The following is an 18,143-nucleotide window of genomic DNA, read 5'->3' as shown; positions in this document are numbered from 1 at the left end:
TGGGGCGCGCCCCCGTGCCATAGCAGGGGGGGGGGGCCGCGGGAAGTCATCTGGATGAAAAACAAACAAACAAACAAAAAAACAGGAACGCTGTATGCGCTGGGTTTTTACCTTAGAATGGCCAAGTCTCTGTTATTTCTATGTCAATTTGATACAGTAGGAGCTTCCGCACTTCCCATATCTGTGTCCTCTGTCACTTTTATCAGCAGTTAAAACTGTTTAATCCGTTGTTAACATGTGGTAACCTGTTTTTCCGAGCCGCCTTTAAACGCAACATGAGCGCTCCGACGCTCGCGCTGGGTTTACACCTGTGCGGCAGTGAAGGAGACCTGCTGCTGCTGTGCGGAGCTACACAGGTGTGTTAGAATCATGGCAGCAAACCAGCAAAACGCAAAGAACTTTTCACAGTTTTTCCCCCCAAACTAACCGACTGTTGAGTAAAACTGTTGGATGCAGGTAAAGTTAGCTAAAAGATTACTAGCTAGCTAGTTAATGTCAATACAGCACCTTAAGCTTAACAAGTAGCCTGTAGGCTACTGATGTTGTTGTCTATGTCCAGCTACGTACATTCATTTTGCCCCCAAAAAGACTTTGCATGATTTTGTAAATTATGATAATTTAATGCAACGTTCGCATTTTTAATGGACTTTCAATGCAACTTTTAGAGCAACTTTGCATTAAAAGTGTCATTATTTACCGAATGACACTTCATGACAGCAGTTATAAACATTCATAAAGACTCCTTCATGTTCATGACAGGTGTTATGTCATGTTTATGACAGTGTCATGTCAGTCTTATTCACACCCCTTCAAATAAAGTTACCAAAATACTTTTTTCAGATTTTGTGTTTTTACAATGTTCAACACATTTCTGTCAAAGTTGTCATTTTATTACATATTGTCTTATGAAGGTGTTAAAAGGGGAAACTTCTGCTGCTGGAAAAAGGGCGACATTGAAGAAAATCACAAAGCAACATGTGATGCAAGAAAGTGTGGTCAAAAACAAGAAGTGATTTTTTTCAGCTTCAGGCAGCTGGAACAAAAGCACTCCCTCTTTTCTCAAGACCGACAGTCATACAGAGCGTTCGTTTGCTAACCTGCCAATAACGCGGCAGCACAGTCCAAACCTATCAGAGGAATAAAGCTAGGAAAATGTCAACTCTTGGGTTAAATGTAAATATGGATACGCTGAATAAACTCGCGGCGCCTGCAACAGCAAAGATTCGGTAAGAAGTTGATTTGAAATGTTTAATAGTTGCACTCCTGATCATTTTTGTTGTTCGATAAGCTGTGAGCACAGATTTACCGGGTTTCTCTAATAGATATTGAAGGTTTTTCTAAATAAAAGTGGGGGGAAAAAACTCTTTGTGAAGAAGAATTCATGGCAGCGTTGTGTCTTTCAGGCAACTTCAGAAAATGGTTCAAGACATCAAGAAAAATGACGGCAGTCTGCTGAATAAAATCAGAAGGTCAGTGTCTGAAATATCCTGTCGTCTTGGTAATAAAGCTGCTTTTGTAACATCTTCCATTTGTGACTTAGTCAAGGCAATTTCATTTATATAGCAAAAAGGCAATTCAAAGTGCTTTAAAAGATTAGACAGAAAATAAATCAACAAGCAAGAAAGAAAAAGAAAACATTTCATTACAGTGGCAGAGTAAGGAAAAACCATGACTGATTGGTCACTTTATGATGTTCCCGTTGTTATTAATCAAATCTAAACAAAATGATTTATAGTCTTGATGTAAGGGAACTCAGCGTTTCAGCAGTTTTACAGTTTTCTGGAAGTTTGCTGCAGAGCAGAGGAACTTAAAAACCAGAAAACCTGAGTCGCCTGAAAAGTTCATACCACAACAGATCCTTATTATATAACCACTCAGTGATTTATAAACTAACAAATGCGTTTTAAAATTTATTTGAGTAACTGTAGAGCTGTGTTGCACACTGTAAAACATTTGACGGTGGTGTAACTTGAAAATGAAAGTACACCTGGTGCCTTGAAAATGCAGTTTAAGTCAACAGGAAAATTGTTTTTGCTTTTTACTCAGAAATTAAAGTTCATGAAATTGATTTAACAACAAGAAACAAATTGTCTAAACGTTGTTTTGTTTTTTAAGTTCATTAATCTGGAATTAATGCTGCAATTTAAACCAATAATAATTATTTCACAATATGCAAGAAAAAAGAGTTAATGAGCATTTCTGTATTATTTCCACACATTGTCGAGTTAAAATAACTGTTTATTTTACTTTAGAATAACTAAAATTCTTGTTTCAAACTGCATGAACAAAATTTCTGATCTGATAATGAATTTTATTAAACATCACAGTGAATTCTGCTCAAAAACATTTGGTGAGAACAGGACATAAAAATGAACATCTGCCTTAATAAAACAGACCAATGTAACGCACTTCCATCTCAGGATGCAGGAACATCCCGCTAAGCATTCTGGGAAACAGCTCCCACTCCTGTCTTTTTCTTCTTTCAGTTTTTTAAGTGCTAACCTAAAAACTCTTGGAGGTTTGATCAAATTAATAAAAAGTCAACACAACTTACTACTGTAAATTTATCTTTCACAAACTCACTCATTCAGGTTCAAAATCTAAAACTCGCCGAATTTACTTAAAAAAGCAGGCACGACTACATGCGACTGAAATGTTTTACAGTGCAGCAGTACTTCTGTCAGTTGCGCGTAGCTACAAGAAATGACTGAAACATTTCTGTCCACTTGCCTGTTTTATGTAGGAGGAATTTTTTTTCGAAGTCGGCTGATCTAAAAACTCTCGGTGCGGTTTGCGTACAGTGCATGCTTCGCTGGACAACGCCAATTCCTCTTTCACAAACGTTGGAAAGAGAGAGCGGCGGCGGCGGCGCATGGACCAAAAATACCTAAAACAGATGGCCGTTCTCTCACTTTCCTTTCCTGAAATGAGTCTGTTTGTTCTCACCTTGCTTTGCAAGTATCTGATTAATTTCAGTAATTAATCAAAAAGTAAGACTCCAGTTTCATTACGCACAGAATGGTTTATTCTAAGCTTTTATTTCTGATAAATGCAATAATTACGGCAATGATTAGCAGGCAAAATCGAAAACAACAAGCAAAACGACTGGAAAACAATGTCTGGTGAGAGTGAGGAAAGACGAACTTAAGAAAACCTAAAGTATGATATTGAAAAAGATCAATATCATACTCTTTTTAATAGAGACGTCTTCTGATATTACCTAAGGAATAAGGGGATGTCAGCAGTCAAGCAGACAACTTGAGAATCTGAATGCTCATTTTGTTTCACATACAAGCATATTAATGGAAAGTTTACTGGAAGAAAAAAGTGTGGGAGACTAAATGTGCTCCAGTGACTAAAGAGCCACAGTTCAACAGACATGTCCAGTGGTCCGAAGTCCCTTTTTCAGATGAAAGTAAAGTTAAAGCAACTTGGTCTGGACGCCATACAACAATTTATAATAATTAATTCAAAAGGAGCTTCAAGTGCAGCTTGTATAAAATAAATGAACAGATTGTTTAGTAGGCTGTTTTTATTGGTCTTCTATCCGGCTGTATGGTATGGCTGAAAAACTTATAAAAATTTAAGCGTTTCATATCAGTCGAGACCAATAATTATTGATTTGCTTTTGTTTTAAATGTCTGGAATACGTCCATATTTATGATTTACCTGTAATTTTAACTCCACTCCATTGTTTTTCATTTTCAAGCAGTTATGAGTGAAGGTGGCGGAACCTTAAACTACTGCTGCGCTCAGCAGGTTGTTGCTAGGTAACCAAAGAATGAGTGAGTTGCTAGGTAACCAAAGAGTGAGAGAGTTGCTAGGTAACCAAAGAGTGAGTGAGTCGATTCCACCAACCTGGCTTTGCTAACTCAGAGGATGAGAGGCTAACATCTTTCCTCTGCCTACATCTCCCAGAATGCTGTGCGGAGTTCAGTGAATATTCTACACATTTAATATTGAATATTCTGACATCTAGTGATGTTGATTACGTGTCCATCGCAAGATATTTCTTGTCCATTTATTGTCCAGCAAATCAATAACAGCGTCTTCACTGTCACTGATTTACCAGTGAAGACGCCGTTATTTAATAAGGCTGCTATTTCCCTAGTCTTATGTGCTATTCATTGTAGGCCGTAATCAACATTAATAGACATGAACACCATCATGAAGTTGTTATTACTAATAATTTATCAATTATTTAATAAAATAAATAAGCTTTTAGAATTGTATTTTTTCTTTCTGAGCGGTTCTTGTAGATGTTTGGTTCTTGTAAAGTCTCACAGCCGAGACTTTACAAAGAAAAAGTCTTCACAGATGTGAGCTCAATAAATTGATAATCATAAATAATTATTCTTGTTCTTATTGTTTTATTTACGACAGACTGAAAAGCAAACCTCGTCCGAACGTTCCCGCCAGAGACTACAGAGGTAAGAATTCAGCGACAACAGCTCAATATATGTCCAAAATAATATTAATAACAAAGAAATGATGATACTGAATGACTGTATTAATTAAATATAACAAATATGAAAACACAGCTTTCAATTAGGACAATGAAGATATTCTAATCAAGCCTTTTTTCACAGATTAGGACTTTTTGTTGACTGCAGTTTCACTTCCTCAGCGCTCGCCTGAGTGAATTTATGAGCTAAATTATTGCAGTTTCTGTTTAAATGCATCATAAATCCGTTTGGTTGAAGTTCGTTTTGGGGTTCGAGAGGTGAGGCGGTACGCTCCGCTTACCCCTACAACAGGATGGTGCACTCAAAGCCCAGGCTAAAAATAGACAAAGAGCTCCAGCACCTGCACATTACCTATGACTGTTTGGGTTTTTTTTAGGTATACTGCGAATTTAAAGAGTTTCAATTTCCATTTATGATTAAATGAATTTCTGTTTGCAGATTTCAGAGACAACGATCAGGGCTCTGATCCAGAATACGTAAGTCACTTTAAATGAATTCAAAACCAGTCATTTTGGTTTCAGACATTCCTTTGACGAGTTACAAATGTGTCGTTTCCAGAACGAGCCATGCGATGACCCGCCTGAAGATGACAACTATGAGCCTCCTCCGGTCCACAGAGAGTTCACCAGAAGTCCCTTCACTTCCTTTCCAAAGGGGGAGTATCTCGGTCAGTACTGCAACCAGAACATATCTGATACTTTGACTCATTTCTTCCGCACGATGCGAGTCATTTAAGTGTTTTTGTTTTCCAGTAAATTGTAAAATAATCAGAAAAACATTTTCATAGACTAATAAGTTTTCACACTTATGTTTCACTAGCCCTAATCCTTGGTTTAGCTTCACTTTTAGCCATTAGCATTAATTTTGGCAAACAATGCAGCAGGACTACCGTATTTTCCACACTATAAGGCGCACCGGATTATAAGGTGCATAGAACAGACAACAGTTTGGGTTGCCAATTTGTTCCGTACTCTATTATTACACATCCACATATGTAAAGAAGTGGGCCCCCGAGTATTTTATACAGTAGTCAGCCCCAGTCGTTGTTTCACTCACGGCTTTGGTGTTGTGATATTGTGCCCAACTGCTTTCTGGGTAACACAGACCAACCGACACGCTGCCGCCGCAGTCTCTGTCTCTCTCCCTCCGCCCCTCCCCCCCTGGCTTTAAATGTATTATCAAACTTTATTAACAAACCAGCGTTCTGACAACTATCCCAGCATGCACCACGCACTTCTTCTTCTACGGGGGAAAATGAAGTCGGCGGCTGCTTACCGTAGTTGCTAGACCTGTTGTGGCTCAATATTGGTCCATATATATAAGGCGCACTGTCGGCTTTTGAGGATATTGAAGGTTTTTAGGTGCCTTATAGTGCGGAAAATACGGTAATTGAAAGCCAATCGTCTCAAGTTGGGCCTGTTTGAAACTCATTAGCAAATGTTAGCATGCTAAAATTTAATGCTACACAGATTAACAAATAAATGTCAGCGTTCACACATGGTAGCGTTTTTGCATGCTAGCATTTACAATTTAGCATTCATAGCTAGCGACCATCACAAATAAGTCTTGTTGCTTATCAGTAAAATAATTTAACCTGAAAAATAAATGTCTACATTTCTGGGACACAGAGGAGATTTTGTCTATTACTAATGCACTGAACTAAATACTTGAACAAATCATTTACTTTTTATTTTATCTATTTTTTACAAATACCTTGATGTTTTGTTTCTTGTCTTTGTTCTTCTTTCCAGACAGCTGTCATGCCCGACCAAGCCGACCTCCCAGGAAGCCCGTCCGTCCTGTTAAAGCCTCCAAACAACTTCCTCCTGAACCGTCACATCCATGGAGCGACAAAGAAGTGAAGCAGCTTTCTTTACCTCGTTTAAAGCTTTATTAAGCGCCTTCTTTTATTAAAACTTTCTTTTCTTGTTTTGCAGGAAGACTACATAGACCCAGATGCTAATGGTGAGGACGACTACATAGAACCCACAGAGAGTTCATCTCCAAGTAAGTAGATGATATACAAAAGAAACATGTGGTTACAATTGGCAGAAAATGTGAATTTATATATGAAATGTTAATAATTTGTCAAATGTTTCTCTTGTTTTCCTTACGCTCCATGTTAGAAGGTGGAAACAGAGGTGACTATCCCATTTTGCCTCCAGCTTTACCAGATCGTCCATCCAGTCCAGAAGGTGAGTTTATTTAATATGCTGATCATATGAAACCTTTCTTTAAACGTTGATAAGTGCATCTTGAATCAGTTATTTCCACTTTGTCAATTTAAGGTGTTTTCTGGTAGACTTGGTTCAATTGGGAACCAAAATTGCACCATTTGGTACATTTACAGCTGCTGCAGTTTGTTTTCAGGCTGCACTGACTCAAATGACCCAAACTAATTGAAAAACCTGTTCCCCTCCTGGCCTGTGGCGGTGTTGCACCAAGAACCACTGAACAAATGACATGAAAACCTTTGAAGAAGACACTGAGCGCAATTTCCTTCTTCATAAAATGTTTTAAAAATGGAGTAGAGTCAGATTTTAGCGGTTTTGCTGTTTTGTTGTTGGTAAAAAAAACCATGAACCATTTCTCCCCCTAGTGCTAGACTCAGTCGTTTGAGATTTTTGTATTTACCCAGAATGCCCTGTGCTGTAATAAACTTCCTGTTTTTGGACATATGCATTTGAACCGCACCACAGTTTACTTCAACCAAACCGAGACCGAGGTTTAGGCGGACCAGAGTTCGCATCAGAAACGAACCAGACTTTCTAGGCAAATAAACTAAAGTTTGATTAAAGCAGACTAAACAGGGCTGGTGTGAATGCAACTACCTGCCTGTAGTGCTTCAAAAAAGACAACAAATATATAAATCAGCATAATGGAAAAGTTGCAAAAATTTCAGCAGCTCTTCCTGAAAACACTGCAAAGTGCTACAAAAAGAACAAAAAAAAATTCCCTCTTTTGCAGCATTACTAGGTGACATCACATACACAAGCTACAAATAACTTAATGACGTGCAGCACAAAGTTCACAAGAAATTCAAATGTGAATATGCACTGTAAACAGGCGGGAAAAACTAGCTTTTACCAAAAAATAACTAACTCACAACTAATATCTTAAGTTTGAATAACAGATTTGAAAAAGGTTGTTAGATGTACAGTAGCTTGTGAAGAATATTTTTTTAAGTAGCATCACAAGGAATAATTTGCCAAACAGCATTTTATTGGCCAAGCGCAATGTCGTCTTCCTCTGAGAACCATTTTAGTTTTAATAATTTTCCATTTCTTAAAAAAATATATTCCTTTCTAATTCGTAGTCAACAAGCAGGATGTTGTTCAAAATAATTTGTAAAAAAATTACTGAAATAAAAAAATTCTTTGTGCAGTTATTTAGTTTAGTGAATCAGCAACAAATTGACAAAATCTCTTCTGCGTCTTTTTCATTGCAGTTATATACATCCCAGAAATGTGAACATTTCTTTTTCAGGTTAAACTAATTTTACAGATAAGAAATAGGACAAGGTAACATTTGCTATTGGATTTTAAAAAGGCCCAACTTAAGACTAACGGTTTTTAACTAGCCCTACCGGGTTGTTTGGCAAAACTAATGCTAATAGCTAAAGTTAATGCTATTAGCTAATGCTAAGTTGCTAAAGGTGAAACTAAGACAGTTAGCAAAGGAATAGGGCGGGTGAAGCATGTTATGTGCTTGTATGTGTGTGAAATAGAAATGAAAATGTCAGATAATCGATTTAGTTGCTACGTGACTGATTCTTCCCTTGGTTTTTTTTTTTTGTTTTGGTTTTTTTGACAGATTTGTATGAAGAACCTGAGAAAGAGGCAAGTTGCTGTAACGTCACCATTTTTCTATGAACAATAATTACTCAATAAGAACAGTAATATGTGGGACATGCTGTAGTTTACCTATAATTGTTGTCACTTTTACATGAACCATCTACGCCTCCACAGAGAAACAGGTCAGTTTTAGACTTTATTTCAGTAACATGATTTGTTACGTTTTATACTTTATGTGTAATCCTAAACTTGGCAGAATTTAATACAATTAAGACTGGATGGAGAATGTCCATAAAGATACAAATTTGTAGTTGGATTTAAGTTGGAATTTAAATAGGAAACCATTTTATTTAACTTATGGCTGTATGTTATGTCTACATTTAAGAATTATTAATGCTTTTGACAGAACAAAATTCTTGCAATATTTCCTTTAAATTATTCTCAAATAGTCAAATTTAAAGAGCTAAATCCCAAAATGTTGCACAAAAATGTGTACGTTTAGAAAAGTATTTCTAATGCCAGAATTTTTTATTTATATGGTCACAAGTCTGAGAAATATTAATTGATTGAAGACAGCTGCAGAAAAGATATTATAAATTACTATAATTATCACTAATTATAAAATCTTGGTTGCATGGTGATGAAACAGTGTATGATATTTATTTCAGTCAGTTTTTAATAGTGAGCTGTTGTTTTATACAGCATTATTTCCATTAATATCCCTCACTTTGCCTTGTTACAGCCAGAAATATCTGTGTTTTATTTGGATTACATGAAAATAGTGCATAATTGTGGAGTAGAAGGAAAATACTAATTTTAAATAATAAAATAATTTCCCATTACAGCAAGACAAGATCGGTAAACTTGCAGCCAAAACTACAACAGAATGGTTTGATCACAGCATTTTCATATATTACAATGGCCCAGTCAAAGTTCTGACCTATATTCCATTGATCAAATCAAAATCAAAAAATATACTTGCTGCTATAATAGTGAATCAGCACACATGCTTTTCAGATTTTTAGTAGGAAAAAAAAGTGAAATTTTCCTTCAATATCAGAATTATGCTTTAGTTTATGTTGGTTTAACACATAAAATCCCAGTGAGATACATTAAAGATTGTGGTTTTAACATGAAAAAAGTGCAGAAAAGCTTGAGCCGTATAAAAAATATTTTACAGTATTTGGTTTTCAATAAATTACTAAAATATTCCTCCTCTTTTTATTTTATGACTGTGAAAAACTTTATAAATACATCTAACATCGTTTTTTTTCCCTCTTCATAGATTTTGTCCACCTCCTTTCAAACCGGGCCCTTCTTTACCAAAACCAACACCCAGGTAGGAACCGAACCTATGCAACTACGTCACTTTGGGTCGCCAAGACGGACGTAGGAAGTGAAGGACGGGACGGGAGTATTGTTCAGAGCGACTGAAATTGTTTTTGCCAGTTTATTCCTGGCTTCTACTTGTTCGAGTCAAGCTAATTTATCTATGAAGGTAAAACACCTGGTTGGAGCTCATAGACGGCCGTATTTACAAAATAGCTGAAATGGCTTGCTTAGAAACCGACCCATACCTCTTCCCTCCTGACATTTTGATCAAATTACCGACTTTACCTGAATTCAAACCACATGATTTATATTTGCCTTTACACCTGAGCAGCGTTAAAAAGGCACAACCGACGAGATGCTAACCAGTTTTTTTCCACACATGCTAGGCTACATGACGGTGCGGCACTGTCGCCATGGTTACTAACGATTGCACACGTACCTTTTCCATAAGCGATATTTGATATCTTTCTAATCATACTTACTATATGAACGTTAATCTTCTTAGCTTGTAAAAAGTGTTCGCTGCCAATCCGCGGTTACACCGAGGGCTGACGGTCATTATGATTGACGGCTGGTATCCATCGCCGCCGTATCTTTCCTCATTAAAAGTTATAAAGTAAAATGCAAACGTTTGATTTACATCCTTGTCTGATTGTGAAGCCGACCGCGCAGTATACTATGAGCATTTTAAAGTGAAATGAACTGAATAGAAGCGATATTAGGTCTTTTTTGTTTTGTTTTGTTTTTTATGGCAAGCAAGGTATTGATGTGCATTACCGCCATCTACTGGAGCGGAGTATGGACCGGGATGCTAAACGTATATTACCGTACACCCAAAACAAAAAAATTAAAAAAGAAAAAAACGGTAACAGAAGTCTGTTTTTTGACTAACTTTAAAGGAGCGCACTTGTTGTTTTGACGTCTGTCATGGCGGAGTGGGCGGAGTTCTACAGGACGTGACGCCACGTGCAAACAAAGGGTCAACAGCTCAAACTAAAGCTATTGTTTTGCTAACACTTTACTCATACCAATCTGTTTTTCCAGGCTGAATAAATGGGAACCCACGCCTCCTGTAAGTGCCATCAGATGTTGAACAGTAGATTTAAAATTGTTGACTCAGCTGAACTTGGACACAAACTGCATCTTTTTCAGGTCCAGCAACCCACAGATAATGATGAATATGAACTCTGTGATCAAGGTAATAGTGAATATTAGCTCACTAGAGTAGAAAATGAGTAAAAAAAATTGGCCTTTTTGTAAACAATATGCAACTTGTGTAAACTAGAACAGAAAATGACATTTTAAGTTGCACCGTTTCCCGCTCACAGGTTCCAGCCATGAACCTCCAGGCGGTCCTCCCCCTCGTCTACCTAAACCTGTACAGAGAGAGTAAGCGTTACTCACCCTGGAAACGCATCTTTTACTTGATGACAAGGTTAAAATTGTGTCTGATCTGTTTACAGGTGGTCACCAAAGCCACCTGTGTTGCCGGTAAGAATATGTTGATAAGTTAGTAACATAATAAAGTTTTGTAGACCAGTGGTGTCCAAACGGGGCTGCACAGTGGCGCAGTTGGTAGAGCTGTTGCCTTGCAGCAAGAAGGTTCTGGGTTTGATTCCCGGCCCCGGTCTTTCTGCATGTTCTCCCTGTGCATGCGTGGGTTTTCTCCGGGTACTCCGGTTTCCTCCCACAGTCCAAAAACATGACTGTCAGGTTAATTGGCCTGTCCAAATTGCCCCTAGGTCAGAATGTGTGTGTGCATGGTTGTTTGTCCTGTGTGTCTCTGTGTTGCCCTGCGACAAACTGGCGACCTGTCCAGGGTGACCCCGCCTCTCGCCTGGAACGTTAGCTGGAGAGGCACCAGCAACCCTCCCGACCCCACTGAGGGACAAGGGTGTCAAGAAAATGGATGGATGGATGGATGGATGGAAGGAAGGTGTCCAAACCCTTTGGTATTGGGGCCAAAAATGTCAAGATGAGAGTAGTTGAGACATTTATTGTTTTTATCTCTTCAATAATATACTGAAATACACTAGCAAAGTAGTTAAATTTTTGGAGATCATTGTCGATCCAAAATATATGCACAGTCTTGGACAGTTGCTGTTTTAAGTGACAGGTAAATATTTTTTAAAAAGTTTTTGGGGATTTATTGTCCTCAATATCTATATAAAAAACATCCTTTATATTGTTTTAAGATTTCATTTGTCAGTAAAAACCTCAAATTAATCACAAATTTGCTAGGTTCTTGAATTATGGACCGAGAGCCCAAACCAAAGAGGGCCACAAATGGCACCCGGGCCACAGTTTGGACATCCTTCTTGCAGACAATGCTTTTTCTTTTTGACTTGATTTTCACCTTGTGATGCCAACCACTAATAATGTTTCTTATTGCAGAGACAAGACATGAAACCAAGACCATTTGAAAGTAAGTGAATTCAATTGAAAGATTATTTAGTGCTACGTTTATTTCTTTCTGTCAAAAGTTTGGCAGGAGTACATTTATTTTGACTTTTACTGTCAATCATCAACAGCTTAAACATTTTTAGAGCTAAATTACTCAAAGCAATTGAATTTTTTTAATATATGTTATCAGAACGCAACTAGAAACTTAAACACATTCAGATCAGTTAAAAAAATTCTCTATTTATCCCAAAGGGAAGCAACATTTTGCTGTAACTCCTATCAACAAGTATCATTGTGGGCTGGAAGGATTTCCAGTAGCAGTCTGTCTTGCAGATAATCTGAAGAGGCCTCTGTCTGAAGACACTGTTACTGACCGTCCTGACATGCTAATTTAATTAAATTCAAATTCAATACTTTATTAATTTCTAAGGGAAATACATTTTAAACAACTCAGTTTCCAGGAAGCAGTGATATTTCACAATATTACACTGCTAACCCACCACGTTTACTATTGAAAATTTATATCTGTAAAGTAGTTAAGAAAAATTGTCGTTGTGCTTTTCTTTCATTCAACTTCATTAACAATAAAGCCCACACACACACACACACATAAAAACCATGCATCATTCTCCTTCTATTTCACAATTATTAATGAGTGTTTTCTATTTTTTTATTAATAAATGCTAAAAAGTGACTTCAGCTCACTTTTATCCTGATACTGCAATATTAAGTCCAGTCCAAAGAAGTGAAAAAAACTGAAAAACATGCATCATTTTCCTTCTGCTTCTGATTTATGAGTGACTTTGTGTTACATAAAATCAAAATAAATTATGATGTTTTATATCCCACACTTAAAAATACAATGTATTGTTTTAATATTTCAATGGCCAACATGTAGTCAAAAATTATTAGCCATTGTGGCTAATTGTACACAATTTCAGTGAGCCACATGCATAGCTGCACTGCAAAAACACAAAATATTACAAAGTTTTTTTGGTCTAGTTTCTAGTGCAAATATCTCCTTACACTTGAAATAAGAAAACTAACTTACAACTAACTTTTCATCAGGATATACTAGCTTGTTTTAAGTAAATAAATAATTAATAGAAATGGAAAATATTTCCACTGGCAGATTATTTCACTCAAAACAAGACAAAACTGTCTTGTTATGAATGAAATAATCTGCCAGTTGGACTAGAATTGGGTTGCTAGGTAACGGCTCAGAGCTTGGCTGGCGTTGCTAGGTAACAGTTGTTATTAAGTGAAATAATTTCCCAGTGCAACTAAACCTTTTCCATCAATATTAAGGTATTATTTACTTAAAACAAGACTCTGTAGCTTAATCAAAAGTTAAGTAAGTTAGTTTTGTCTTATTTCAAGTGTTTTTGGAGAGTAATTAGCAACAGAAGCGAGCCAAAAACAAGTTATATGAAAACAGAAACTGAACTTAAATACAATTAATGATGCAATAACTTAAAATAATAACATTACCCTGCATTTATGTGCGAATAAAAACTAGAAACAAGCATCAAAGGACAAATATAAAGCATCTCTCATAAAAGGCATGTAAAAATTTAAGTTTGTGGATCTGTTACAAATGTATTCCTCTTGGTTCTAGCCAATGTGAAGAGTTGAAAGTGTGTGAATAGTTCTGCAAAGAACTGCAGATGTTTATTTTTGGAAACCGTCATTACGCTAATAACTAAGTAGAAAGGCAGCTGATTTGAGGATGTCTGTGTTTTCAAAGGCGCCTCCCTGCCTGTGATGCACCCAGAACAGAAACCGTCTCCTAAAGCTTTCTCACTGGATCTAAAACGACCAAAGTAAGGCGCTCAGCACTCAATATTTTACCATGCGACACATTTATACTTCACTGATAATGAATTGTCTTTAATCGCAACTTCCATCTGTGTATTCACTTTTGCTGTTTACTTCCTTGCAGAATCCCCCTGCCACAGTTTACACCACCCAGTAAGTTCTGACCCGTTTGTTCCCAACCATTCACACTGAATTTCTGTTTTTCCAAATCAACTGATGCAACTTATTGTTCCAGAACCAGCTGAGCGGGGATGCATTGCTGCTGAAAATGGGTCAACAGACCAGGACAAGGTGTGCTTTTACATCTACTTTTTACGTAAAGAGTGCTGATTTTAAATGTTTCAGCTCTGTAGCTGCTTTTATTTCAGGATGCAGATGTTTATCACAAACCCTGGTTTGCCTGCCGGTGTGACCGCAAAACAGCCGATGACGCTTTACTGCGATCAAATAAGGTCTGAATGGATGAGAGCGCGTATGAAAGTGTCTGTCCGTGAAAGCCGTAGGAGCTGACTGGGAGTGTTTTCTGTTTCAGGACGGTGCGTTCATGGTGAGAAAGAGCTCGGGTCAGGATGTGCAGCAGCCTTACACGTTGGTCGTGTTTTACAAAGGCAGAGTCTACAACATCCCGATCCGCTTCGTGCCGAGCACCAAGCAGTACGCGCTGGGGAGAGAGAAGAGGGGAGAGGAGGTACAGCGCCTTCATTTGGCCTGCTCCCATCAGGCTACTTTCAGATTCACTGCAGACACTTTTGTCTTGAAGATGAATGTCACATTTTGCACGTTTTGTGCTTCCATTTGGATTTCTATTTTTTTTTTTTTTTAAAGCGTCTGTTGTTGGCAGTAAATTAATATTTTTTGGTGTCTGGAAAATGAGCCTTTTCAAAAATGTCTGGGGGGAAAAAAAACATCACAAATTTGCAAGAACTGCCCTGCCGTTACCTAGCAACTACAGCAAAGCTCAGTGCTGGAGTTCAGCTTGGATTGCAAGTTAATGACCTTGCAATTCAAGCTGAACTCCAGCACATTTGGTCAGCTGGTTTTACCGCTGTTTGTGCTGTACAATGGCTGCTGGAGAAAACAAATGTTTAGTTATTGAATTGCCATCCAGAATCCACTTGGTGCATTCTTGTTGGTTGTGCAGGAGGCTCTACTTTTGCTTTTCAAAGGTGTACAAATGTTTTATGGAACAAAGAAAATTCAAAATGCCTCAAACTTGTCCACTTATTTCAATTAATAGAAACGTTCTGAACGCCTCAACGATAAATATGTTGAATAAATTAAACTTTATGCAGATGACAAGTGTGCATTTAAATGTCCTAATATAATCAGATGGGAATATTTTTTTCACCAAGCATCACAGCATTCAGGCTTTAACATATTTCGGTCAAAGTAATAAGCCGGCTGTTTTTCTCTGTGTTTTTACCCATCAGTTCTTCAGCAGTGTCTCTAGCATCATAGAGAACCACCAGAAGAACCTGCTGGTTCTGATCGACAGCCAGAGCAACACCAAAGACGCCACCAAGCTGTTTTTTCCTGTAAAGCCGTAGATGACCGTCTCAGTTCTTTCACTTTGAATCTTTACGTTTTCAACGTGTTTCCAAGTACAACACAGAGCTGCAGGTGATGGTAGTTTGAAACCGGCCAAGAACTGCTCAACAGCTTCCTGCAGGATTCCTCTGCCATCCTGGTTTTTCCACATGGAGACATTTACAGTAACAGGAAGGTTTTAAAGTCATATCCTGGATGCAACTTCTTCTTCTTCTGGCTGTATGTGGAGTTTTAGTTTTTCAAAATGACATTTTCCTTACTTCCAGCTACCCCCTCCCACATTGTGACCATTATCTTGCAACTTGCATGCTTCACGGAGGGAGTTTTTGCATTTGTAGCACATCCTGCTCTCTCTGTGGTCATGCTTGGTGAGTTTTTGTTCATAGATTTTGTTTCTTTCTAAGCAGTAGCTTGTTGTTCCTCACTCTTCCAGTAAAGATCCTTCTTGTAAAGTGTAGTTTATTGCTTTTCTTACTGCCTGTTTTATTACCAGTTTTCATGGTTCTCTAAATGAAAAACATCTACACAGTATGACACTGCCGCTATTCTTCCTGTGCTTTAGAGCATTTTGGAGGTTTTTCGTTTTTGCATTTTTGCCACCAATAGTTTTCCTTAATCAGGAACTTTACTTAACAATAGATGTTCGTTCTTTCATTACAGATCATTTTTGTAAAATGTATGAAGTTCTGTTTTGTAGATGTACTCAGACCTTTTGCCCAAAGGTTTGTTCTGGTGCTGTTTTTGTTTTCTCATATTGTAATAAATTCTCCTGTTTGTCTTTCTGGTGCTATAGAGCGAGTTTTTATGTTTTCTTCCAATCATAATTTATATGCGTTTCTTATATTAAGCTTTCGAATTTCTGCATTGTTTCTGAAGTTTATACTGTTCTGGACATCCAAGTTCAAAATATTTACTCTGAAAGTACTTGGACGGTAGCTGGGTTTGTGATTCAGAAATCATTAGGCAACATAAACGCTAAAGTTTGATTCTGAATCGGTATCATTTTGAAGGGCTGGTAGTTTTTTTGGTAGTTCTGTTTGAATCTGGGTGAGACTGACTCGACCAAAAGACATAAGGAGGATGGAAGAGTTCCCAAAAACTTTATATTTCAACATTTCTTTACTCAAGTAAGAGTAAAAAGTCATTTAATATTTAAAAGTAGTATCAGACAAAACAAAATATAAAGCTAAGTGTAAATTATGGCATTTTAAGGACAAAAATGACTAATTTACATAAGTAACAAAAAATAATAAAAGCAGGCAAAATAAATTTTTTCTAATCAGTTTATTTCAACAAAAAAACTGATAAAACTAACAAAAACTGCAGATGTTTATCTGGTGAAGTTTTGGTTAAAACATGTTTGTTTTTCATTCAGTGGGTAGAAAATACAGAAATTTTACTCAAGAATACAAATACTTAATAATAAAATAACTCAAGTAAAAAGTGTGATGTAGTAAAAAATACTCCTAAGTAAATTTTTTCCAAAAACTTACCCAAGAAGTAAATGTAACTAATTACTACGCAACTCTGGATATATAACAGATAAATATCTGTTCTTCAAAGCACATTGATGTCTATATTAAAGAAAAGGCAGCATCATGCTGTGGGGATTCAATAATTTAAATATGCATTCAGTACTTTATGAAAATTGACAACCTTAAAGCAGATATTAACCAGACTTCATTAATGCTACATTCATGTATTTAAAATGTTTTTATCTTATGTGAAGTCAAGTTTATTTGTTTAGCACATTTCAGCAACAAGTTTAAAGTTCATAAAAATATCAGTCACCAATTAGGAAACAAGCAATAAACTTTACATTTTGTCAAACTCAAAATCATCAAAACATCTCAAATATATTGATCAACGTTCCAGTTTTTATTAATCAAAAGCAGCTCTAAACAGGAGGGCTTTTAGTCAATTTTTCAGTTTTCTTAAAGTTTGTGTCTAATTTCTGCTTCTTCATGTTCTGGTTCTGGGCTTGCAGAGCAGCCCAGAAACAGAACCAAGAATAAATCAGTGGTTTGATACAACAGATGTAATATTATGCGAAATTCTAATTTCAAATGTCTTATTTTTATAGGTGGAAAATTGTCATAGTTAAAAAAATAAAGGCCTTCAAACGTCCATCTGTGTGTAATTAATGAATATACTGTAAATAAATGAGACCTTTTAATAACTTTCTAATTTATTGGATTAGAATATTGTTCAGGAAATAATATCTACAGTTTTCAACCATGTTTTGTTTTCTCTACAATTTTTGTGGTTAAGAACATTTATGGTGTGTAAACACTTTTACAGGCTCTGCGTGTTTAACTCTGATCTTAATCTGCTTTCTATATGCGACAGCTGTTGCAGTGTTGTCTCTTTAAACAACCCAAATGACTCAACTTGTGAAACCAGCAATGACATGCAGTTAGAAATGTGTTGCCTGCAGGTGCGCTACAACTAGGAGGAAGTAAGAAAAGTTTACAACCTGTACCCAAACGTCAGCTGTCTCGTTATTCCATGCTTCCCAAAGGCTAGCAGGCAGAACCAAAGCAGCAGACGGACTCAGAAGAGTTTTTAACTCGTGTTTTATTAGGATTTTTCATGCTCAGTCAGGAAACAATCCGTTGAAATCAATGAGGAATGAGACAGTGTTGCTGCAGCAAAAGGGAGCTGGACTTCTTACTTCAACAGTTACTGTAAAAATTTAAATAAAAATGTTTCGACTAGTATCATCGCCACTCAAAAACAGCATGTTTCATTCGTAATGCTATCACACCCATGCAGTTTTATT

The 18,143-nt window shown here is 36.9% G+C and overlaps 1 protein-coding gene across 3 annotated transcripts in view; it reads left to right on the top strand.

Moving 5' to 3' along the window:
- Positions 1-16,153, top strand: part of blnk (B cell linker) — a 35,762-nt gene extending 19,609 nt beyond the window's left edge. The window contains exons 1-22 of one of the 3 annotated variants that reach the window (XM_008429980.1): positions 1,048-1,226; positions 1,404-1,469; positions 4,384-4,430; positions 4,905-4,942; positions 5,025-5,133; positions 6,218-6,324; positions 6,404-6,473; positions 6,593-6,661; positions 8,280-8,305; positions 8,435-8,442; positions 9,546-9,599; positions 10,637-10,664; positions 10,745-10,790; positions 10,921-10,981; positions 11,056-11,083; positions 11,987-12,017; positions 13,743-13,818; positions 13,938-13,966; positions 14,049-14,104; positions 14,182-14,265; positions 14,346-14,501; positions 15,244-16,153. In XM_008429980.1, the coding sequence (XP_008428202.1) occupies positions 1,153-1,226; positions 1,404-1,469; positions 4,384-4,430; positions 4,905-4,942; positions 5,025-5,133; positions 6,218-6,324; positions 6,404-6,473; positions 6,593-6,661; positions 8,280-8,305; positions 8,435-8,442; positions 9,546-9,599; positions 10,637-10,664; positions 10,745-10,790; positions 10,921-10,981; positions 11,056-11,083; positions 11,987-12,017; positions 13,743-13,818; positions 13,938-13,966; positions 14,049-14,104; positions 14,182-14,265; positions 14,346-14,501; positions 15,244-15,360 (1,380 nt within the window). In that variant the 5' untranslated portion in view covers positions 1,048-1,152 and the 3' untranslated portion in view covers positions 15,361-16,153. Of the gene's footprint in view, positions 1-1,047; positions 1,227-1,403; positions 1,470-4,383; positions 4,431-4,904; positions 4,943-5,024; positions 5,134-6,217; positions 6,325-6,403; positions 6,474-6,592; positions 6,662-8,279; positions 8,306-8,434; positions 8,443-9,545; positions 9,600-10,636; positions 10,665-10,744; positions 10,791-10,920; positions 10,982-11,055; positions 11,084-11,986; positions 12,018-13,742; positions 13,819-13,937; positions 13,967-14,048; positions 14,105-14,181; positions 14,266-14,345; positions 14,502-15,243 lie in introns of those variants that run through there. The other 2 variants (XM_008429979.2, XM_008429978.2) reach the window with 2 other exon arrangements.
- The last annotated feature ends 1,990 nt before the right edge of the window (positions 16,154-18,143 follow it).

The sequence above is a fragment of the Poecilia reticulata genome, linkage group LG15 (genome assembly GCF_000633615.1).
Source record: "Poecilia reticulata strain Guanapo linkage group LG15, Guppy_female_1.0+MT, whole genome shotgun sequence".
NCBI lineage: Eukaryota > Metazoa > Chordata > Actinopteri > Cyprinodontiformes > Poeciliidae > Poecilia > Poecilia reticulata.
This window is presented reverse-complemented; position numbering and strand designations above follow the sequence as displayed.